This window comes from Electrophorus electricus, chromosome 13 (assembly GCF_013358815.1).
Source record: "Electrophorus electricus isolate fEleEle1 chromosome 13, fEleEle1.pri, whole genome shotgun sequence".
Taxonomy (NCBI): Eukaryota; Metazoa; Chordata; class Actinopteri; order Gymnotiformes; family Gymnotidae; genus Electrophorus; species Electrophorus electricus.
Window position 1 is genome coordinate 13,896,274 of NC_049547.1, and position 21,952 is coordinate 13,918,225.

The window sequence follows — 21,952 nt, forward strand, 5'->3', positions numbered from 1 at the left end:
CTGCCTAATATTGTGGTGGAGCTCCCTCATGCTGCCAAAACAGCTCTGATCCATTAAAGCATGGACTCCTTAAGATCTTAGAAAGTGTCCCATGGCATCTGGCACCAAGACATTAGCAGCAAATCCTATAAATTGAGAAGTGGGACCTTCTCACACATGCGCCCAGCCATCCTCAAGATGTAAAAGAAAACGTGACTCATCAGTCTAAACCACCATCTTCCATTAAATTGCTGCGGCTTCTTTCAAGTGCTGAATTTTTTCATTCTACAGCTTTATTTTGTTTGTTTTGTCTTTTTTTATAACTTTAAATCCTATAAGAAACTCCCTTTCTTCTTGTAATCCCCTACTCACTTGACTTTCTTTGCCCCGCCTGACCAATTCTTTTTGCCACTCCAAGGCCTGGGGCCTTAGTTCTGGGGTTGCTGGAGTGCTCAGATCCCCCGCATTCTATATCATAACACAGTCATGTACCCAGTAACCCAACTGCACCACTGCCTCATTCCTGGTGTAGAGTGGTGCATATATGTTTGTGATCTACACCTGAGGTGTCACTACAATGGCTTGGACATACCAGATGGCTCCAGTGACTATCATCTTATTGTATGCTGGCATGTCATATTTACTTTAACATTCACAAGCATATTATAAATGATTACCACTGTGGGGCACCTTTTAACAATCACAAAGAAACAAAGTTTACAAGCATCATGTATTCTATTTATCAGTGCCAAACTTAAATGTTGGTTCCCCTGCCTTCTGCTCCTGTAGAGAATTTATATTAGTAAAGAAGGAATTCTCACAGGCTCCCCTTCTGTTCCTGTAAGGTGGTGTGGGTTATTATCTCATCCACACACTACAAAGTGCAGGCAAGAAAAAGGTCAAACTTTAGAGACACATATTATCTCAGATAATTGCTTTTGAGGATGTAAGCCAAGGACTACACAATAAAGCATTTTTTGGGGGGGTGAAGTCTTTGGTTATATAACCAAAGTATAACCAACTTATTTGGCTAATAAGTCTTTGGTTTTGGGATCCATGTTAGATTACATGTTTCACTCTGGTGATACCTGTTGAAGGTCTCAAAGTACTAAATTACTTCATTTTCTGTCTTTGTTTTACCACATCTTTGCTCTTTGTTTTATTTGTACAATTAATAAAGGCTTTGAGCTGCAGCTTTTACTCAATGAAAAGTGACATAAATGTATAGAGTTACTACTTTTACATTATAACTAAATCATGTACAAGCATTGAGGCAGAAGAGCCTGTGGGCTGGACTTAACATGTAGTAACTGTTGTCCTCAGGTGAAAGTATTGAAACCCATCTTGTATGCAGGGGAATGCAACTCAGCCCCACGAAACTCCTGCAGCAATGTCATCAAAGGTCCGCCCCTTGGTTTCTGGTAGATGCAACATGTGGACATGAATGCGAACAGGGCCCATCGCCATGAACATAAGATAGACGTAGGCACCACACAGTTTCTGCAAGAGCCAAGCACATTCAGAATGCCTACTGTTACCACAGTCAAACAACTAAATTTAGATATATAAAGCAAAATAGTCCAACACTGTTTAGAATCAAATTGTGTTATTTACTGACATTTGTGCAGCAATGGTGATAATAGAAGTAGATCCTGGATAATGTCTGTATGCAATTTTACTATACGATACTAACATATACCATATGAGGTCATTTCCATCAAAGACTTGGATTTTATCATTCATTCTACAGTGGGGTAATTCTCAGTTCTTCCTCGGTTCAAAAAGATGAACATACCAATAGGGGTGGGAAAAAGAGGGCTAGCAAGAACTTTCCTCCCCAGTTAAGCATGCTGGTGAAGGCCATGGCAATGGGACGGGCAGACTGGTCAAAAAGCTCAGCAGCAATGAACCAGGAGATGGGCCCTGGTCCCACCTCATATGCTGAGATCAGGAAAAAGACCACCAGTACCTGAATACTGCGAATGTCTGGGGCTACATGCTGAGCAAGACATACAACAAACAGGAAGGAGATTAGGGAAAATCAAAGTGAAAAAAATATATATTATTGAGTAGTGTGTAACCTTATGATATTTTTTACGATTATTTTCCAAATCAGAGTTAATCTCACCAGCATGGTATCTGTGATGGTCATAAGTAAATTGCAAAGGGCTACAGACAGGAAGCCAGTGAGGAGCAATTTCCTGCGCCCTGCCCTTTCTACCAGGAAGAACTTTGAAGAACAGAAAGAAAAAAGTAAAATCATTCAGTACCACAAAATTATTCATTTTAGCCATTTGTTGTTAAAGGCAACAGTGTCAGATAAAATATTGTTGTTAATACAGATAAATGAAAACAATATGGTTTGGAAATATTTTAGCCAATAGCTGTAAAGTTTTGTGTTTGTGTTCTTGCATTACACAATACACTGTATATAGTGTTATTAACACTTACCGCTACTATGGTGAATGCCACATTAATGGCTCCCACTCCCAGTGTCAGATATCTTGCTTCCTCAAATTTGACAAACATTTTAGTTGAATAGTTTATGATCTGTAGGAGAAGTCAGAGACATGAGAAAATCCTGGGGAGAATTCTGAAATATGAACCAAAGATTTTATCCAAGAAAGTAAAGGAGAGTCATTAGCATGACAAGTGTGCATTATTATTTTTCTTCAGATGGGATTTATTTAAAAACACCCAGGTGTATGTTATTGGTTTTATTACTGCACAATGAAATATATTCCTGTGACAATTTAAAAAAAAATTTATTTTTATCAAGTGCATCTCATTATCTAACATAAATATGAACATCAATGTGAGTATTCAGTTCAATTTAGAAAACTAACCGCATTAAATCCAGATAACTGGCTGCCCAGGTTTATAATCAGTACAAGTATTATGGGATGTCGGTAGCGACGCCTTATAAAGAATTCCCTGATAGTTACTCCTGGGTCGCTATGGGAGGCTTCCTCTCTCATCTCCTCCATTTCTTGCATCACCTGGTCATGGTTTCCTCTCAACCTTCTCAAGGCTGCAAATTTGAAGATCAGATGTCAGATGCATGTTTTCAGGTAAGATACTGTCAATTTGCTAGTGCAATGTGTCTCAGCCCTATCCTCAAGTATTCTGAGTCAGGATCTTTGCTATAACCCAGGTATTATGGTTTTTAATTGCATTGTTCCAGTGTGTTGAGAGCTCCAATGTTGACTGTCCAAGGAAACCCCGGATGTGAAACCCTCCTCTATAGCAGAGCAGGGACTTTCTACACCCTCTGAGACTCACCAGCCTCTGCCTCTTCCTCATTGCCATGATTGATGAGGAGGTAGCGTGGGCTCTCGGGGCAGAGGGGCAGGATCATGTACTGGAGGAGAGCTGGGATGAGGGACAGAGAGAACATAAGTGCCCAGTGCTTCTCTGTGCCAAGCACTGTTTCCAGTCCCACCACCTGAAACATACACCACAAACAGCTGAGAGGTTAAGCTTGCACTGATGAGAACTAGGCCACACATAATTATTTAGCATTTGAGGGCAGCTTGAGAGATGAAAAGTGAGTAGGTTGTCTCACCATGCCCAGGAGAATGCCTGTTGCGAAGGAAACCTGGTTGAGAGTTGCAAAGGCACCACGGAGGTTAATCGGGGAGACCCCCTGGATGTAAAGTGGGTTCAGACTCATCACTAGGCCGCAAAACACTCCGAAAATCAGTCGGCCCACTATGAGAACTTCAAAGGACTCAGACGCCTTGCTGAGGAACATCAGACATGCGCCTACAATAGACAGGGAGTTCACTATGAGAATGGCGTTCCTCCTGCATGAGAGAAAAAGGGGACACAAATTAATTAATTATTATTAGTTAATTAACAATTAATTAATTTCATTAATTGAGGACCCAACAATAGCCTATGAGTAATCAATGTTTCAAAAATCAATGGAACTTTGTCAATTTGCCACCTCCCAAAGAAATCAGCAAGGCCTTTGACTCCTAGTGCCCCAAGAAGGGCTCCGAAGTCCTTGATGCTGACTGAAAGAGACCACATAAAGGTAAGACTGTGCTCCGGCATGGATTGGTTGTTTCTTGATTTCCATGTCACATTGAAGAATTCTTCAATGACCTGAGTAAAGGAAGAATAGCAGAGACTGGCTAAGACAAGGACATATTTGGCACTGCTTTCACTAAAAATTTTAATTTTTGGTTCTACTGTAATTGCATTGTGGCTGAGAGATGTGTATTGTTTTACAAGATGTTAAATTGTCATATTTTAAGAGTACTCCACTAGGAATGGTTTCTGGGAGCATAATGTATTTGCGATGTCAGATGCCATTTGCCTGCCTTACCCAGTAAGTCTAAGCACGCATTGTGTGAGGCTGCATTTCACTAGCTTGAAAGACATGACTAATAGATGAAAAGCCATTCTGTGAATTTAGAACCCCCACCCCCCACTCTCCCCAATGAAGAGAGCTGGTGTCCACGCACAAGGCTGGTAAATCAACACAGTCCAGACATCATAGCTACTTGTCTGTAAACACTAAACCTTCCAAAAACCACAGCCAGCGGAATAGAAAGATTTCATAGGTCTGCAATGTTTACCCAGTTTTTTTTCTCAAGGAAAGTGAGGTAATGATGCTAGGAAATATGACATGCTATCATGGGTCTTTTGCTCATAATCTACTCACTCTGGCTGGAGAGTTGATATTCCCAGTGTGATATCCAATCTGCAGGGAACCAAGTACGGCTGCCACCACGGAGGTTACCAGTGTCACTGTAAACTGGCTCTGGCCATGGATACACACTCAGTTCAATTGGCTAAGTACAAACATGAGCTGGCTAACATGAATGTTTGCTCTCTCAAGAAGCAAACATTTTTTCTCATTTTCCCTCAAGACATTTTTCTCAGCACACTTAGTTCATCATATTTCCAAATTTTAAACAGAGCGCTTGACTGAATAAATTATATCCAAATGTTTTTATTCACTTTACTTATTCACTACCATTGCCAACATTATTAATCTCAATTATTCACCATTATTATTCACAAAAAATATTTTTTCATAAGTACAAAAATGTAAGTAATAATTATAAAAGAACAAAAAACAAACCTGTTGGAATGCCATCAGCCTGTCATATGACTCTCACTCCCTGAGTATCACAGAAAACAGGTTGTCTTTTTAAAATGTATTTACTTAAGATCTTGTATTTCCAGCTATAGCACCTCAGGTTCTTAAAGTGTTAAGGCACATTAATGAAAGCATATGAAAGCATAGGCTAGCTCTCGAATATGTATCATGAATCAATAGAGACAAGAAGACATTAATACACATAGACAACATCTTTAAGTGTGAAAAGTGCTTATGCACTTTAATGACCTTTTAGGACATAATAATGACAGTAAGGTCCTAAATAATTAAGATACTTATAAGGGACTAAACATCAAATTCTTAATTAAAGCACAGCAAAACACTTGGTCCCTTACCTGTATAGGAGTGAGAATTGACAGGAAGTCACCAGATGTGTACACGGTTGGCTTTTCCAAAGGTCCTCACTCTTTCTTGGCACCTCTTATGTGTCTAGACTTCGTACATGAAGTAGTACATCACAGTTCACAAGCAGCAGGGGTTCCAGATCCCTCATTTCCACTCCACCACCCTCTAGGCCCACTGCCCCCTAGGCCCACTGCCCCCTGCCTACTGACTTTCAAGAAAACCATTGCTGCCACGCTTGTACTTAGCCGAGCCACGCGGCTGCTTCCCCGCAAACCCACATGATGCGTGATGAAGTCTCACCACTGTGGTGAATTTGAGCAGGGCCTGAAAGAATGGCAGCGATGGGCCCTTTGTAGGCTCAGAGGCTTGGGTTATCCCAGGCTCACACAAAGCTCTTTTTCTCTTTTTCTTTTCGATGCCAAAACATACATCATTACTTTGTTATTTTTGTTTTTTAATCTTAAAGGCTTCCAGGAATTTTATGAAAGGGCTAGTTTTATTACTAAGAAATTATATTAAGTCCACATAGTTCAATTTCTTTTTGTTAACAGTGTTTATTGAAAAGTGATGATTAAAATATATAAAAAATTTAATGTTTTGTAGAGTTATTTGTCAGTCCCACAAACTATTCAGTTATGTTTTAGTTAGTTAATGCATTAATGGATTAAGCTCATATTTGCCCTGGTTGGGTATATGTGTGTTATGAGTATATATATATATATATATATATATATATATATATATATATATATATATATATATATATATATATATATATATATATATATATATATATATATATATGTATGTGTGTGTGTTTGAATGTGAGGAGGTTACTATCTGGTGCTTTTCACATGTACTTGTCAGAATCCACAGTAACTGGGATTTCATTGGCTACATTGAGTGATAAGAAAAGAACATTACTTTGGTGAAGAAGCATCTGTGTGTGTGAGTGTGTATCAAAGAGCACAAGAAAGAGAGATGCCTCGTGAACGTTGCACCTATTTTCTTATTTATTCATATGAATATATACCATAAATGTTCTTTGCTTTTGTTTTTACACCACCTAAAATGAAGTGTCATCCAATCAGAAGGCCAAAAATCAACTCATGCTTTTCTGCGGGTTAAATGAACAAATGAAACACCATTCTACTTTCGTGATAATGGAGACTTAACAAAGCTTGCTTTTTTAACCACTTTGTGGTTCTGTCAGCCAATAATTCAAAAAAAAAAAAAGTCTGTGGTTGTGTGCCACAGAGTGTAGACAGATGGGCATGCTTTGGGGATGGTCTTGCTCAAACTTTAGAGGACTAGCTAATCTAATCCAGATTCTAATGGAGACAACATGTAAAAAAAGGAGAAGCAAAAGAAGTATGAGCATCCTGACTTATTGTGGGGAAAAAATAAGAAACAAAAAACAGGAAAACACATTGTTGATGACAAGTTAATGGCATAATAAAAGGGCTAAATATACAAAGGGATAACCACAATGTGGGGTCAGTGACTCTCTATAGGTAATTTCTTGTGTTCTCATTGTGTCCTTGAGACAGTAATAGCTAGCAAATGTCAGGAATGTGTACATTTTAACTAAAGATTGAGAAATAATAAAGGTTCTCATGCAAAGACAATTCAGTAATATAAAATGGGGAAAAAAATGTGTAGGTAATAAACCTGGGTGAGGAGACATTCCTATGCAAAGACCATGTGATTTAACAGAGAACACATCACAGGGAAAGTTGAGTTAAATACTATAAAACTGTGGTGCCCCCTGTGTGCCCTGTTACTTCCAGGTAATGCCTCCCACAATACCCTCTTCCCCCACAACCAACTTCAGATAAAAGTGATTCATCACATATAGTGTGTTCAAGTATGTGTGTTCTTTTTTGCTAAAATGTGGTTTTGAATAGCATTCATTGTCTCTGCAATTTCTATCATTGAGCAAAAAGGTAAGAACTTCTAACAATGTGACTATGGATGGTAATACCTTAAAATAATACATCAATGTTTAGACGATCATCACAAAAACAAGAATAATATTTTTTTCTTTATGGTACCAGCAGGGGGCTCACTCTGACATATAATGACCCTGGAATCTTTTAGTTGAAATAGCCCCAATGGAAAGCACAATTAAAAAATAATGGCAAACGTTACCTTTCTAGAACCAAATACGCCAAGAGTATATCAACAATTACTACATTGTATTAGCATGAATAAAATATATCGGCCCTTGAAAATCTAAGAAGAAGAAAACACTAATTTGTTTTTGCATCAGTGTGCATTTGTAATGAGACAGATGCAGCATGAAAAGAGTATAGTACATGGATAAAAATGTGCGGTCATAACTTTGACCCCTTTAACTGGCTATAAGAAATTTTCCAGGCTTTTATATATGGCATCACTGGACAGAGACTGGATTTCAAAGTCAGTCAAAACATAATTAGTACCCATCCAAAATGTAATAGAAAACAGATGGTTCAATACCAGCTCTAAAGGTGCATACGTTCTCAAACTTACTTGCATTTTTTTTCTGATGTATCTCTCCTTTGTTAATGACTTTTTGGAAAGAATGTACATACGCTTGTGTTTAGTAACGTCATAAGCTATACAAGATTCCACTGTTAGTTCCAAACTGAGAATGCCTCATAAAGACGCCCCCTTCCTACCCCGCAAAAAAAAAAAAAAGGTTCGAAGAACAAGGAGTAGAAAAAAGACAGACACCTGCCCCAGTTAGGCCAGCTGTATTCTCAATCAGTCAATCCTTTCTGAGACTTGACCTTTGACAATGGACATTAGCCGCCTGAGAGGTGACCTCTGGGTCTGGGGATCCACAACACAGTGAGCAGGTGCTGCTGCTGAGAGCAGAGCAGCGCATCAGACAGAAATACTTAACACTGCTCACCTCCCATATTTAAACACACACACACACACACACACACACACACACGCACACATACCCCCATTTATTGTAACTATTAACTATGTGATCTTCCAGCTAACCTACTTTAATAAGCTGTAATGGCCTTTAAAATATCAGTGAGGGCTGTTTGATGCATGTTGGGAAAGCTGTGTGCGTAACATCTTTGTTTTGCATGTTTCTAGGGGCTGCACTGGTAAGAGTACAAAATCCTCTACATTTTACACATTTGGCAAACACGCTTATCAGGCAACTTACAATTTTTAGATTATTCTATAGAGGTAGGAGAGCAGAGTATTAAGAGTTTTGCTCCTGGCCATATTGCTATAGCATGGAGTATTTGCTCAGACAAGGACTGAACCCCAGTCCCCCAGGAGAAGCAGCAGCATTACACATGACACTATAGCCACCTGCTAACTTACCTGCTCGCCTTTATAGGATTGCATGATTTATGTTTAGTTTACAAATATTTCAGAAATCGAGCAACAGTTGACATACTTTTGTTCTTTATGGCCATATTTGATGTGATTATATGTGACTTTTTGACCAACAGTGCATGTGCTGGAAAAAAACCCAAAAGTTTCACCTATCTATTCATACACTCTTTCTCTCTCTTCCTTTGTCTGTCCTACACACACACACACACACACACACACACACCCCTAAGCAGCTGCGCCATTATAAAACTCTTTTGAACTTCACACTGGAAGTCAAATGCCACATGTGTCAGTGTAAGACAGATGTACTGCAGCTGCCAGTAAGATCCTTTTTCATCCACCCACCCAGCCACCCATCACCTCTCAGCCCCATCAGCACCACCCTCGAGACTCTCTTTGACACCATCAGCATCTCTGTCTTCAGAGACGAGCCAACGTCACTCAATAAGGCCCTCCTCGGTTTCAGCTTCTGTCTGCCCTCTCTTGACACTTTACTGCTTTCTTCAAGCTTTGACTTTTTACATGTGTAGGACTTTTTCACACTGGATTTCTAGCCATTGGTTAAGCCCGGTCTTCCATTCCATTAAAACTGATGCTAGTTTCCCAAACATACCTTCAGCTTAGGCCTGGACTGCAAAAATACAGCCAGTAGGTCATAATATTATAGAATTTAATTTCACAAGGAATCTGATGTAATATGAAATATACAAATAATTTAAATAATTTAAATATTGTGGCATAAGAAAATATCATATTAATGGAATAAATATTGCCAATTTAATTTAATTTTGGAGCCCCAATTGAAAATTCAATTTGTGACGAACATGTGTTGTACACTGCTCAAATATGTTAACTGTGTATATTATGAACTGTGGCGTTCTATGCCGGCATGCCCTAATGTGTCAATTCTATTACAATACAACACTGAATGAAAGTGACCCTGTTTCTTCATTGAAGGCACAAAGGTTTTGTTGAAAAGGAGGTTTGAGATGAATTAGTTGCAGGTATCACTGTGACTGATGCATCCTGACCCTGTAGCTTGGACAGGAATCTGTGTGTCTTCACCCTAATGATTTGATTGGATGTGATTGCAGCCATTCTCTCTCAGTCAAACAATGTGAAACACTTGGAGCAGCATGGCTGCCCAGCTGCAGTCTGGAAGCACTTGGGGGGTGGGGGTGGGGGTGGGGGGTAGAGGGCACAATGAGCTAGCTGCCCCTCAAGGTGGGGGTTGGGGCAAATGGAGGGCAGCTGTGACCAGAAATGAGAGGCCCTTTTCCCTAAACCTACATAAAGTAACATGCTCCTTTCAAAACCTCATCATTTTGCATTAATTTAAAAAAAAACAAACCAAACAAAACAAAAATCAGTCAACCACATACATGCTGATGAAATAATTATATAATGAAATAGCTTATTGTGACACTGACAGTCAGACAAATAAAAGTGAAAGTCCTTTGATTTATTTTTTTCACATTTTCTTGATTAACTAGAATTTTAGCTTTTAAATTTTTGAAAAGCACATTTATCAAAGATGACTAATAAATATGTAAAGCAACAATTTAAAATAAACAGACAAACAAGAAAGTACATTAAAATGTGTATTTTGACTGACAGTCATTAAATGTTATTTGTTTATGACTTTCAAACAAATTTATGATGAGAAAAAATATTTTACTTTTTTTACACATTTTTTTCAAAAAAGAAAAAGCTCTAAATGATGTTGATGCTGTGTTTGCCAAAGATTGTTGCAAGATTTATGCTGAAAAAGAAGACCAAGAGCACATATTATACATATTTACAACTTGACTATTTCATTTCTTTTCTTCCATGAGCCAAAGCAATGGCCTACCAAGGATATGTCCATAAACAAACAGATACACACATGGAAACCAACAACACATACACACGCACAAAAAAGAAACAACAAGCCTCATCTTTCTTAAATTAGAAGGATGACCACATCACTGTTGGGGTACAAATTGATTTTTTTAATATTTTTGTTTATTTCTTTGTTTTTGTTTGTTTTTGACAATTTTTCTGTTTGTGTGATGAAGAGATTATTCTGTGGAATTACTACTACTATTATGATTATTGTTGACAGCAACCGCAGTCACACAACAACATACCATATCTCTCAACTTCCAAGTCAAAGTTCATATTTCATAAAGATTGTATTAGTGTCATCTGACACCTGTTTAACTAATTCCATATCTTTTGCATTTTCAGTTGTGAAAATGGGCTGACATCCAAGAATCTTCAAGAATAATAACACCGAAATTCAGAGGTTTTAAGAAATATGGACCAATTGCCTAGATTAATTTACAATTAAAGACCCAGGGAACAGATCATATTATTATCAAAGTATTATCAAATAATATTTGAATATTTTGAAAATATTCAAAATATTGATGATACTATAGCATAATCTTATATAATTCATTCAGTATTTTTAACTAAAAAAATATAACAGAAATGATAAAACGCTGCTCAGACACCACTCAAATTGTTTTAGCAGTTCAGTCCTAGCTAAGAACGGTCCTAGCTAAAGACAGTCGTAACTAGAACAGTTTCTAGATAGGAACAGTCCTAGCTAAGAACAAGCTGGGTGTGTATCTAATATTCCTATAAGCATACCTGACCGACAGCTCACTGTCCCAGGCTCATAGCCTGCTACACTGCTTAAAGCATAGCTGGATATAACACAATCAGGGAGAATCAGAATCATACTATGTCTGAATGAACCTACTAATTAGGCTTTTGCAGATAATTCTGAAATTACCAGGTGCTGGCAGAATGGTATGTTTTATGTTTTCTGTCTTATGTTTTTCTATCATAATGAAAATTAAACTCTAGGCACAGACATAAATGGCTAGCTCTGTGGATGAAAAAAGATTGCATCAACTTCACTGCGAGATTAGCACCTTATCACTGTCTACCCTGGATTGTTTCTGCAGTAAATGTCAGTATATCTTATATTGGTAAAGCTTATTTAAACTTTACACAACATAAGACCAGACATTTTTATATTAGCAGGGGAGAAATTCCTTTTAAAATATATTGGCTTTTACTTGACTTTGGAACAGCATTAATTTCTATTTTAAATATGTATATTGTGTGTCCATGAGAGCAAGTTTAACCTAATTAGAAGATAACACATGTGTAGGATTCCTGGAGCTTTAATAATAATCCTCCAATCAGCCACTACACAGAGGAGGACAGGGTTGTAATGTCCTCTATCTGGCAGGACTGAAGAGATGTCTAAGGAAGAAAAGATCATGTGAGTCTGCACCTCTGCATGGGCTCCAGCTGACTTATCTCCACATCAGGCATCTCTTTTGAGTTGTACTACAGTCCCAAAGCACTACCCAGTCAAAGCAAAGCAGTGAAGCACTATGACTACTTTACTGCATGGTCATTACCATTATAGTCATACTGTTTATGCACATTACTGGACCTATTAAGGCTTTTTTTGCTAACAAAAGTAATAAAGTATATCACCATGGTTCTAAAATCAGTGTATTTGTCCTAATGTAATATAAGACCTAGTTGTTAGGGAGTCCAGAGCCTTGCTGTGCGGAAGCCTAACAAAAGTAAAACAGAGCAACAGTTCATTAAACCACGGCGTATCTGATATGTTGCAATAACTCAAGAAATATAATGTCTGATATAATTAACGGCACAGGCAAACTGTTTAATAAAGCATACCAGAACATTTTTTGCCCCAAGGAAACTAACAAAAAAATGTGATATAAGTGTTTAAACTGGCAATTATTGAAAGCGCTTTGATCTAATAGTTAGAATTAAGTAGACATGAGTGGAAACTATTATTGAATGTGTTCTGAAAAATCATTCTGTTCAGTTTATGCTTACCACAAATGTTCCACTTGCAATTGCTAAAAAAAAAAATGCGGATTTATTTATTTATTTTTAAAGGTAATGAAAAAACAAACCAAAAAAAGTGACCATGTAAGAAATTGGCCATGTGGAACTTTAAATGAAAATCTGTCACCAACAAACTCCTGCACTCTAATGTTAATATGAAATGTTACTTCCTAATAAAGACTTGCCTGTTATGTACTGCTGTACTGTAATACTGCCTAAGTCTTTATGCGAGTTTATTTCTCTTTAGAACACATCATAAGTCGCTCTGTGGATTCAGGCAGGTAGTGAGTGACTTGTACGAGTGCCATATTCTTATACAAAGTTTTTGTATAAGTATTCTGTCCAACATCATAAAATGTTTACACACAACTAGAGACAGAGAACATGTCTACCAAGGCAGGAGAAAGTGCAAACAATTTGGCTCCATAATTTTTGCCATCTTTTTCTTTAGGAACCTCATTCATGTTTTAATGCTCCAAAACTCTCTCATTCCATGATGGGCAGATGCTTTTTTCATTGTGCCCTCTGCTCCTGGCTGATCTTCTGAAATCTTCTATCTTTACACCAGACGACCCTACTGGGAACAAACACGGAACAAGGGTGAAGAGCATGTTCGTTTCACTAGCCGTCCAAAAGACGCACTGACACACACGTTGCGTGACGTGACACCGGCATTCCTGAGCCTGCTTTGTTCTCATGCAAGAATCCCCACCCCCACGCAGACACGCACACACGTACCCCAGTTGCACCTGGGAGCATATTACAGAGGGTGAGGAGAGAGAGACTGATGGGTCAGGCAGCCCGCCGCTGACCTGAACACTGACAGCATGAGAAGTGGCTGTAGGAGCAGGGGGCCTCGTGTGCAAGCAGAACCATGCCAGATGCGCGCACTCCACTGATGGCAACTCCCAAAATGCACTCCATTGTAGTGGAATGCTCCAAATGCCTAGAGTTGCCTTGACGCATGATGTGTGTGTGTGTGTGTGTGTGTGGGAGAGAGAGAGAGAGAGAGGACAGCCTATAGAATGAGAGGGATACAGGCAAGAGTGTATTTTGCTTGCTCCTGGAAGTCCATGTGGGAAACAGATCGTTTCTGTGGTCAAAGCGTAATTCTTTCTCTGCCACTTACCTTCTTGTTGCTCATCCCTCCTTTTGTTCTCACTATCTTTCTCCAGTCTCCAGTGCCCTCCCTGCCTCTGCTCTGCACACTATCACAGCTTTAGTCAAAACATTTCGAAATCATCATAGACCCCATGAATGCAAAGATGTACAGTTATTACATTCATATCCACTGAACTATGAGATACTGTAAAGTATATGACACGACACTTGCAGAAGGCCCCATCAGAGGCGGCAAGATGGGGCAGGGGACTCCCTTTTGGACCCATTAATCACTGCAGAGTTGAGAGGTTGAGAAGATAGGTAGGAAGCCCAGATTGCTTGCAGATGGCTTCTAAACAAGGGGGTGGGAGAGTTGTAGAAGAGCATTCTCCCTCACCACAGCCCACGGGGGAAGGGCCAGCTAGGAGCCTTACCCTAGGGAGCCCATCACATGTTTGCCTGTGTGGTGTCTTTGTGTAGAAGAATGGAAGGTTACCAGCAGGTTTTTTGGGGGGTAGGGTACTGCAGGTGTGCTCCACAGCCAAGTCCTGGTATGTTTGTGTTTTATTACCACCACCCCCCACCCCCCCACCCCCTGCCCCCCAAAAAACAACAACAAAAAAAGAACATACTGCTCACACTACTTTAACAGAGATGTAGATGCTTGCAGACATATCACAACAGAGTGCCCTATCAAACGCAACTATATATTACAGCAGCTATGAGATAACGCGATGTTTATGTCTGTTCTTTAGAGAAGGGACATTAAAGGTGCTTTTGGAGTGAATTTGAGAGTTTGTCTTGTTTGTTCAGCAGCCCAGAGGAGCCACTGAGATCCTGGTGTGAGTGTCTGTGCCCCCTGTCTCCCCTATAGCACTGTCCCCTTTGGCAATTAAGAGGCTCCAGCAAAGCAGCCCACTTTAGCCTCTCCGCATTCAAGCCAGGAGAGAGCAGTAAAATAGCTGCACCAATTAAGGACACAAGCGTCTCTGCAGACACCATGACCCCTCATCTGATAAAGCGAGGGAAACCAGATCCAGTGTGTTGTGGAGCAGCCCCGCTGAACTACTGATCTCTGATTAGAGCAAAGAACGGGTCAGGAGGCCGGGAACAGAGACAGAGCTCCAGGCCAGGAGAGGCCACACAGTGCTATAGTGAAGAAACAGCACTGATACTTAGAGACCAGAGCCTCATAATCCTCATTTTACTCCAATATCAATATTCTTCATACTCATCCAGTACCTGTAAATGACCAGGGATGCCATTAGGGCAAAAAAAAAAAATGTCGGTAGACCTCAGTTATATTATGCAGAACTGTAGAATATGAATATGCTACTAAATTGTTTTGAACCTACAGTACATATAAAATATAAATAGTTCATACATTCTTATATAACTCAAATAACTGTGGACATTCAAAAATGATGTAACCCCCCCCCCCCCCCCCCCCCCCCAAATTGCTAAAAATATTACAGGTAAGACCTTTCAATAGGTGTGTCTCTTCTACTCTTCTAATGTACTCCACAAAATACATCAACATGATGTCAGATGTCTGTAAGGTTGTTTCTAAGCAAGTACGTCAGTGTCTCTAGCTTGTGTATAAAGCTGCTATTTCATAAGGCTAATGACCAAAATCCAGACTTTCTCTGCCTCTCTTACACACTCCACACACACACACACACACACACACACACACACACACACACACACACACACACACACACACACACACACACACACACACTAACTTCCCTCTAGAAGCCAAGGGAAAAGTTGACAGGACAGGACAGAATGAGTAGCAAGAAACATTTTAGGTTCAAAACAAATGACCAAACAGACACATCTACATTATCCTTGTTCTTAAGTTATAAGTATTAAGTTATTACTAAATAATGATAGTGTTTGTCTTTAGATTGTTGGCCCTCCTCTTTTTGATCATTTTAGAGCATCTAAAAGTGTAAGAGCTGTAATCAAGGGTACAGTTGTCTTTCAGAAGACAATCTATACACTCTGTTCTAGCCAGAAAGCACCAAACAATACTTCCAGTGCAGAAGGAGAGCTTGGAGAATGGGCAGAATAATGTATAGAGCAGGTGGGTCTCAGAGAGAGAGAAACAGCCACCCAAACAAATGGTGTTGAACCACTGACCACCTCTGTTTAACAGCCCTCCTAATTTCCAAACAAGGACATTAAAGTTAAGATGTTCCACTGGGAGGTAATGATTATTCCAGTTAGAGCCCTGTGTTTTTTCAGGGAAAGCAGAAGAATGGACAGTGTGACATTAAGATGATGAGGTAGCGAACTGTTAAGATTCCCACACTGTTAAGATTCCCTTAGTTTTAAAGACTGGTAAATAGCACACTACAAACTCAGTTTAGTCACTTGCATGACCCAGTTTAATTGTATTTTTTTAATTACAATTCCTAAATACATAAAGCATGCTTTATTCAATTCATAAAGCATGCTTTATAGTTGAAAGTGCCTCAGATCTTTCTGACATTACTATGTAAGAAAACATATCAACTTTGCTATTACAATGTCAGGAAGGACCTTTATCTCCTTCTTCTCAGATAAGAAATCATCTACTGATTAGACACCTCGGGTGTGAAACAGTGTAAATTGACCTTTTCAAGTTCTGGATGGATGGTGTTATTTTCCGTGTAGAGCTATAGGGCTATATTTTAATCCAAGTTCCTTACAGTGCTCAGAATCACAACCAAAGTGTATGTTTTGGAAACGTTTCTCTCTTGAGATACATTCACTGTCAATTCAGCTGCTGCCAGATTAAGTTCAGGAAATGTCTATTGGCTCTCATCATGTCTTAGATATTTTGGCAGGGCTGAGTATTTAGATATTTTGGCAGGGGTGCGTCCCAAGCACCGACTACATTCATCAGTTTTATATTTAGTGTGCTCCAGTGACATGACATAAAACTGTCCTTACAAGAAGCTTTATCTAATTTATCAATCCCCCGAGTTTAATCGAGGAAAGGGGTGCCTGGGGGATGAAAGAGAACCCACTGGCTGGGGGTAAGAGAAGCCCCTTCGGTTCCCCAAACGAGCTCACTGTTTATCCTGGCAGCGGTGGTCGATGTCTGCCAGTCCCTGACGTTATGCCCACTCCCAGCCACTGTTTCTCAGCTTGGAGCGGTCAGCGCCAGGGTAAACACATGAGCTCAGCCCTCACTGGATCTCAGCAGGCCCACCACGGACCATAGGCCAGGGTAAACAGGCGCAACGCGACTCATAACAAGGGAATCCCATCGGTGAGAGAGATGTGTGTGCGCAGAGGCTGACAGCCTGTCATCACACGCTAACCACCTTGCTCAGAACAAGATCTTGGGCTAAGAAAGAGACCCAGAGTACGAGAGCAGAAAAGAAAAGAAAGAGAGTAGCTCATGGTCTCAGAAAACAGCGCAAAAGGGAACACACAGTAGCATTTTACATAAATTGTTCTGGACATTGTGAAATGTGAAATGTTTATGTCTAGTCTTAAGAAAATATATATAACAGATGACATTTGACATCCAAACGATAACCCTCCCATAGGGTGAGTGGGTATAACTGTAGAATAACCTGCAGTGCTCCATAAAAGCCTGGTGTGAGAGGGAAGTGACCCAGTTGGTGATCAAAGGGAGATCAGATCCCACATAAGATACAATGAAGAAAATGATGTGTGAGCAGGTATATCCTTCTGTGGCAAACCAAGCTGGCTTGGCCAACTGTAGTTATTCCCTCTAAAGGCAAAGCAGGAGAAGACATGACGATCATCAGAACCCCTGTAATTCCAGATCTATAGCTGTTCAGTACACTCTGAGTTTACAATGTGTGCTGAAGTTGTTCAGCTTCACAAAACTGTGATTACCAGCTTATACTGTGATTCTCTTTTAAGAATATCAGAGCATAATGTAATTATGCAGTATCTTTGCTATGACCCTATGTAATTAATTGATACCCCCCCAAACACACACACACACACACACACACACACACACACACACACACACACACACACACACACATACACACGGATTACATTTGGAGCCATCTGCTGTAGTTGAAGCAAACATTAGTAAAAGCGATTAGGGGGCCTTACTCAAAGGTTTTGTTCCTTGCCTTGTCCCCTGACTGATGCTTGCTGTAGTCCCTGTGGAAGGCAGAGAGACACCTACATTAGCTCAGGCAAAGCACTCTACACATGCACACGCACATGCACACACATACTTTTAAATTAATTATGTTTCAATGAAGAAAAGGGATTATGAATGGTTGAACCTCTGTAATCCCCACAAAACTAATCCTGGTTCCTATGTTTGGTTAAATATTCACTTCTCTCTACATGGAATATCCCTTCTCTTGTACAGGTGCACTCTGTAGTTATAAGTATGCTTGTGCTCTCAAAAAGACACTCTCTACAACCTCAGTTAACATCAAGCTGAATATTACAATGGCTTTCAGGATTCGTATAGTTTGATATGGGGAAGGATTCCCATTTATTCATCCATACTGTTATCTATTCATTGAGCAGGCCTGTTGAGCCCCCTCATTGCTCTACAGTGATCACCTTCTCTGCTGACTCCCAGGCATCCTTTCAGCTCCTGCAGAGAGATGGCTTTGTCCTTGTTCAGGTCACAGTAATCACTGAACTTGCGTGCGCACCGCTTGGGCTTGGCTTTCCGCTTCACATATCGTTTGAAAGGCTTCATCTCCTTCCTGCTGATGTCCTGGCTGCCGTTGCTGTCGAGCTGAGCAAAATACCAGTGCACGACGCGCTCTTCCAACGTGTGGCTGCGCTCGGGCTCCACAAACCTGCTGGATAGGGGGGTGGGCAGAGGAGGGGCGAGGTAACACAGGGGCGAGGCGTGCCATGCCACATGTTCAACCATGAAGAGGTTAACCCTGGGCTACTGGGCTTTCCAAACCATTTGCCCATCATAGAAAATTACATAACTTGGCACTTCTACCATTAGACTTCAAAACATCTGACAGCATTGTTTTGAAATTGGCAAACGCTGGCAACTTTCATATTAAAATTAAGAAGGAGAGAGAGAGAGAGAAAGAGACAGAGAAATTGCAGGACATTTCAAACAGAGATACCTCATCAGCTGTGCAAGCAAAGCACAGCACACATTAATAATTTGAGGATTTGACCACAGTATCAGATTAATCATATTACAGTGTTTATAAAGAGAAATGTTACTGGTAATAGCCCTTCTTACCTCCCACCACCAGAGGGAGTTGGCGAATTAACAGTCTCGACCATGTCTTCTGTAAGTGCATCCATCAAGCTGGTTATGAATTCTCCTTTCTTTCCCTCTGGACAGCCTGCCACATTGAAACCAAGAAGGATCCACATGAACACAAGCACACTGAAGCTGCAAAATGTCTTTACCCATAAGTCGGGCACTCTATCCTCCCCATCGTCCAGAACAGCAGCCCTGAGAGCTGTCGCAGTTAAACACTCAGCGTGATTCTTGTTTTTTTTTTCACTACCTGACCTAGAAAAATGCACAAATGGTCACAAATATATTCTCTTGGCTGCACTTACTGTTGTGGAGAAGGTGAAGGTGTATTTGTGAACACAGAGGAGGTACGAAAGAGCTTAGACACAAAAGAGCTGAAGGTGGCACAAGCGGTCATCGAGCACCCAGTTAACTTTTACGACGCATCAACGAACACCTTGGTTTGCGCTATTTAATTGCTCCAGATTCAGGGCCCCAGCAGCATGGGTCAACAGCCCCAAAGCTTTCACCCTAATTGTGTCTCTTAAAGCATGACTTCAAACAAGAGAAGGTAATAAACTAATCTACTAGTTTTACAGTTTTGTCCCTGTCTTGGTCTCTTTGCATTTCTCTTTAAGCTCACAGTGTCTTCCTGCACAGCCTCTTGTCTCTTCATTGCCTTTCCTCTGGCCTCTGGTGGTCCACAGTCCGTGGGTGGACAGTGGGCTTCTCTGGCATGCCAGGTGAATCCAATTAGTATCAGTGTAGCAGGGACCAGTGATGGGATGTGCCATTTCATTGCCTTTCATCCCTTAAATTGGAGTATATGGACTTGGGTCCATGTGTTTCAGACATGAAGTTTTATACACCTTGGATGCACAAAATGTGAATGCAGCCAGAAAAAAAAAAATAATAATAATGTGCTTACTTGTGCCTTCTTTTATTTCTAGCTCAACTGTGTTTCACTCAGGTGAAAGGACTGACTAGCTGCTGGAACTAACCTCATGACATGTCCAGAAATGTGCTTCTCTTCATGGCTGTGGCCATGGAGGCTGTGATGTGGCAGCGCATCCAGGCTAGAGTACGTAAAAATAATTCTCCTCCACCCCCCATGGCCAGCACCACCCGCCCAATCCCCCCTATTGCAGGCAGTCGACAGCGGCCCAACCAGCCATAAACCAGGGCACACATCTGCTGCACAGTCAGGGGCCATGTTTTACTCTGTAAACGTACCAGATGGGGAATTAAAGGGGGCTAACAATGAAATTTTAAATGAAGGGGAGAGAGTAGATCAACCAAAGTAAAGGATTTAGGAACCTCATGAAAGCCTGCAAGTTGAAAAGGAGACCACCGTGAGGTGTCAACACATGGCAAGCATAATCTTATAACTGTATCAAACAATGTTCCTGAGCACAAACGGATACTAGAAGAACTCTTACTGTGGTGCTCAGATGTTTATAGCTAAAACCAGTATCAGCAGGGATGTCTCTTTTAACTTGAAGTTTACCAAGACCATTCTGAAACTGGATAGCCTCTTTCCTCACCTGTCAGGTCTCTGTCTCTGAAAGAGTTCTCCATCTCGGACACCTGGGAGTGGGCTGTATTGTCACACTCTGGCTCTTTATACCTGAGAAGGAGAATGAGAAAGAGAGAGAAAGAGAGAGAGTGAAACAGAGAGAGAAAGACAGACAGACATTAAAAGAGAAGGATGAAAAGAGAGAGTCAGAGAAAAACAGACAATCAGATATTAAGAGAGAGTGAGAGAGGGAAAGAGAAGGAAAGAGGTGTGGGAGAGCGAGACAGAGGGAGGGAGACAGAGGGAGAGAGAGGTAGGGAGAGGGAGATGGGGGGCGTATGAGATTCCACATTCCTGGTAGAGCTTTAAACTCAATATTAAGGAGCTACAAAATCCAAGGCCATGAGTCCAGACCTGTTAATTTTAAGAAAAGAGGGGTCTATTGTTATAACAATCCTGGGAAAGTGATCCGTAAAAATCACTTTAAAGCAGAAGTGTAAACCTAATGCTATTTAGACTAATGTCTTTGCCTGTGATTTAAGGGAAGTGGCACAAAAAGAGCTTGTTTGCAGAACCTGGTGTGCCTATGCTTTATGTAATAATCATTAATACTGACAGACAGACAGAAATAATTGTTTTCCAAACACCTCTTCAAACGAAGGAAAGTGTAAATGAATGTATTTTTTTTGAATACCATCAATAATCACTCTTGCTGATTCTTGGACAAGTTGATGTGGATTGTGCATTTAATTTCACTTTTTGATCAATGGGCTTGCCTTTTTTCCCATTTCAAAAACTTTCAGTGTTCCAAGCACAAGTGTCTGAGGCAGGAAAGAGGCACGTTGTCTCACACTTAACAAGAGTTAAGACATCCAAAACATCTGTCTGGCAGTTAAAACTCTCAACCTGAGCAGAAAACATAGGTAGACTGCAGTCTTTTTGCTTCAAATTTAAACTGCAAACTTTTCAAAGACACTTCATTTATCACCTGCTCCATTCATGTGCCTGGCAAAGAGAATCCAGCCATGTATTTCTCTCCACAAGATTTCTCTCCAAAGAAAATATTTTAATTCTCAATAGATTTTCTAAAGTTTGATTCTAGTTGCTTTTCCATAAAGAAGATAAGACATAAAAAAGACAACGGGATATTTGATAAGTTCTTTGTTCTTTCCCTGTACTTGCCTGGCTGAGGTTCCTGGTATGGGCCGCCCCGTGTCCACCACGACACACCAGCAGTACCCAGTGGACTGGTGGCACTGGACTGGCTTGTACAGGCCCATTGACCCACAGTCCGGAATGAAGGTGGCATCTTGTGAGTTCACCCGAGCCTCCTCCAGGGCAATGTGCCGCTCCTGGTCACAGGAGGGAACTTTCTCTAGAACCATGAGAGACATGCTCATTTTACCCAGGGTTCAGGCAG

The 21,952-nt window shown here is 40.4% G+C and overlaps 2 protein-coding genes across 7 annotated transcripts in view; both read right to left on the reverse strand.

Moving 5' to 3' along the window:
• Window positions 1–1,214: 1,214 nt before the first annotated feature.
• On the reverse strand, window positions 1,215–5,089 carry LOC113583930 (solute carrier family 2, facilitated glucose transporter member 1). The gene is given in 11 exon segments (XM_027020567.2): window positions 1,215–1,361; window positions 1,363–1,479; window positions 1,775–1,978; window positions 2,108–2,209; window positions 2,431–2,529; window positions 2,826–3,010; window positions 3,262–3,424; window positions 3,545–3,785; window positions 3,929–4,089; window positions 4,652–4,750; window positions 5,075–5,089. Coding segments are annotated over 11 exon segments (1,449 nt in total). The 3' UTR covers window positions 1,215–1,298.
• Window positions 5,090–12,482: 7,393 nt separating this feature from the next.
• Window positions 12,483–21,952, reverse strand: part of smoc1 (SPARC related modular calcium binding 1) — a 33,008-nt gene continuing 23,538 nt past the window's right edge. For 4 of the 6 annotated variants that reach the window (XM_027020564.2, XM_027020563.2, XM_027020562.2 and 1 more), the window contains 6 exons: window positions 21,715–21,907; window positions 20,561–20,643; window positions 19,014–19,119; window positions 18,359–18,606; window positions 17,891–17,941; window positions 12,483–13,271 (listed from right to left, as the gene is read on the reverse strand). In XM_027020564.2, coding sequence (XP_026876365.2) covers window positions 13,162–13,271; window positions 17,891–17,941; window positions 18,359–18,606; window positions 19,014–19,119; window positions 20,561–20,643; window positions 21,715–21,907 — 791 coding nt within the window. In that variant the 3' untranslated portion in view covers window positions 12,483–13,161. The remainder of the gene's footprint in view (window positions 13,272–17,890; window positions 17,942–18,358; window positions 18,607–19,013; window positions 19,120–20,560; window positions 20,644–21,714; window positions 21,908–21,952) is intronic. The other 2 variants (XM_027020565.2, XM_027020560.2) reach the window with 1 other exon arrangement.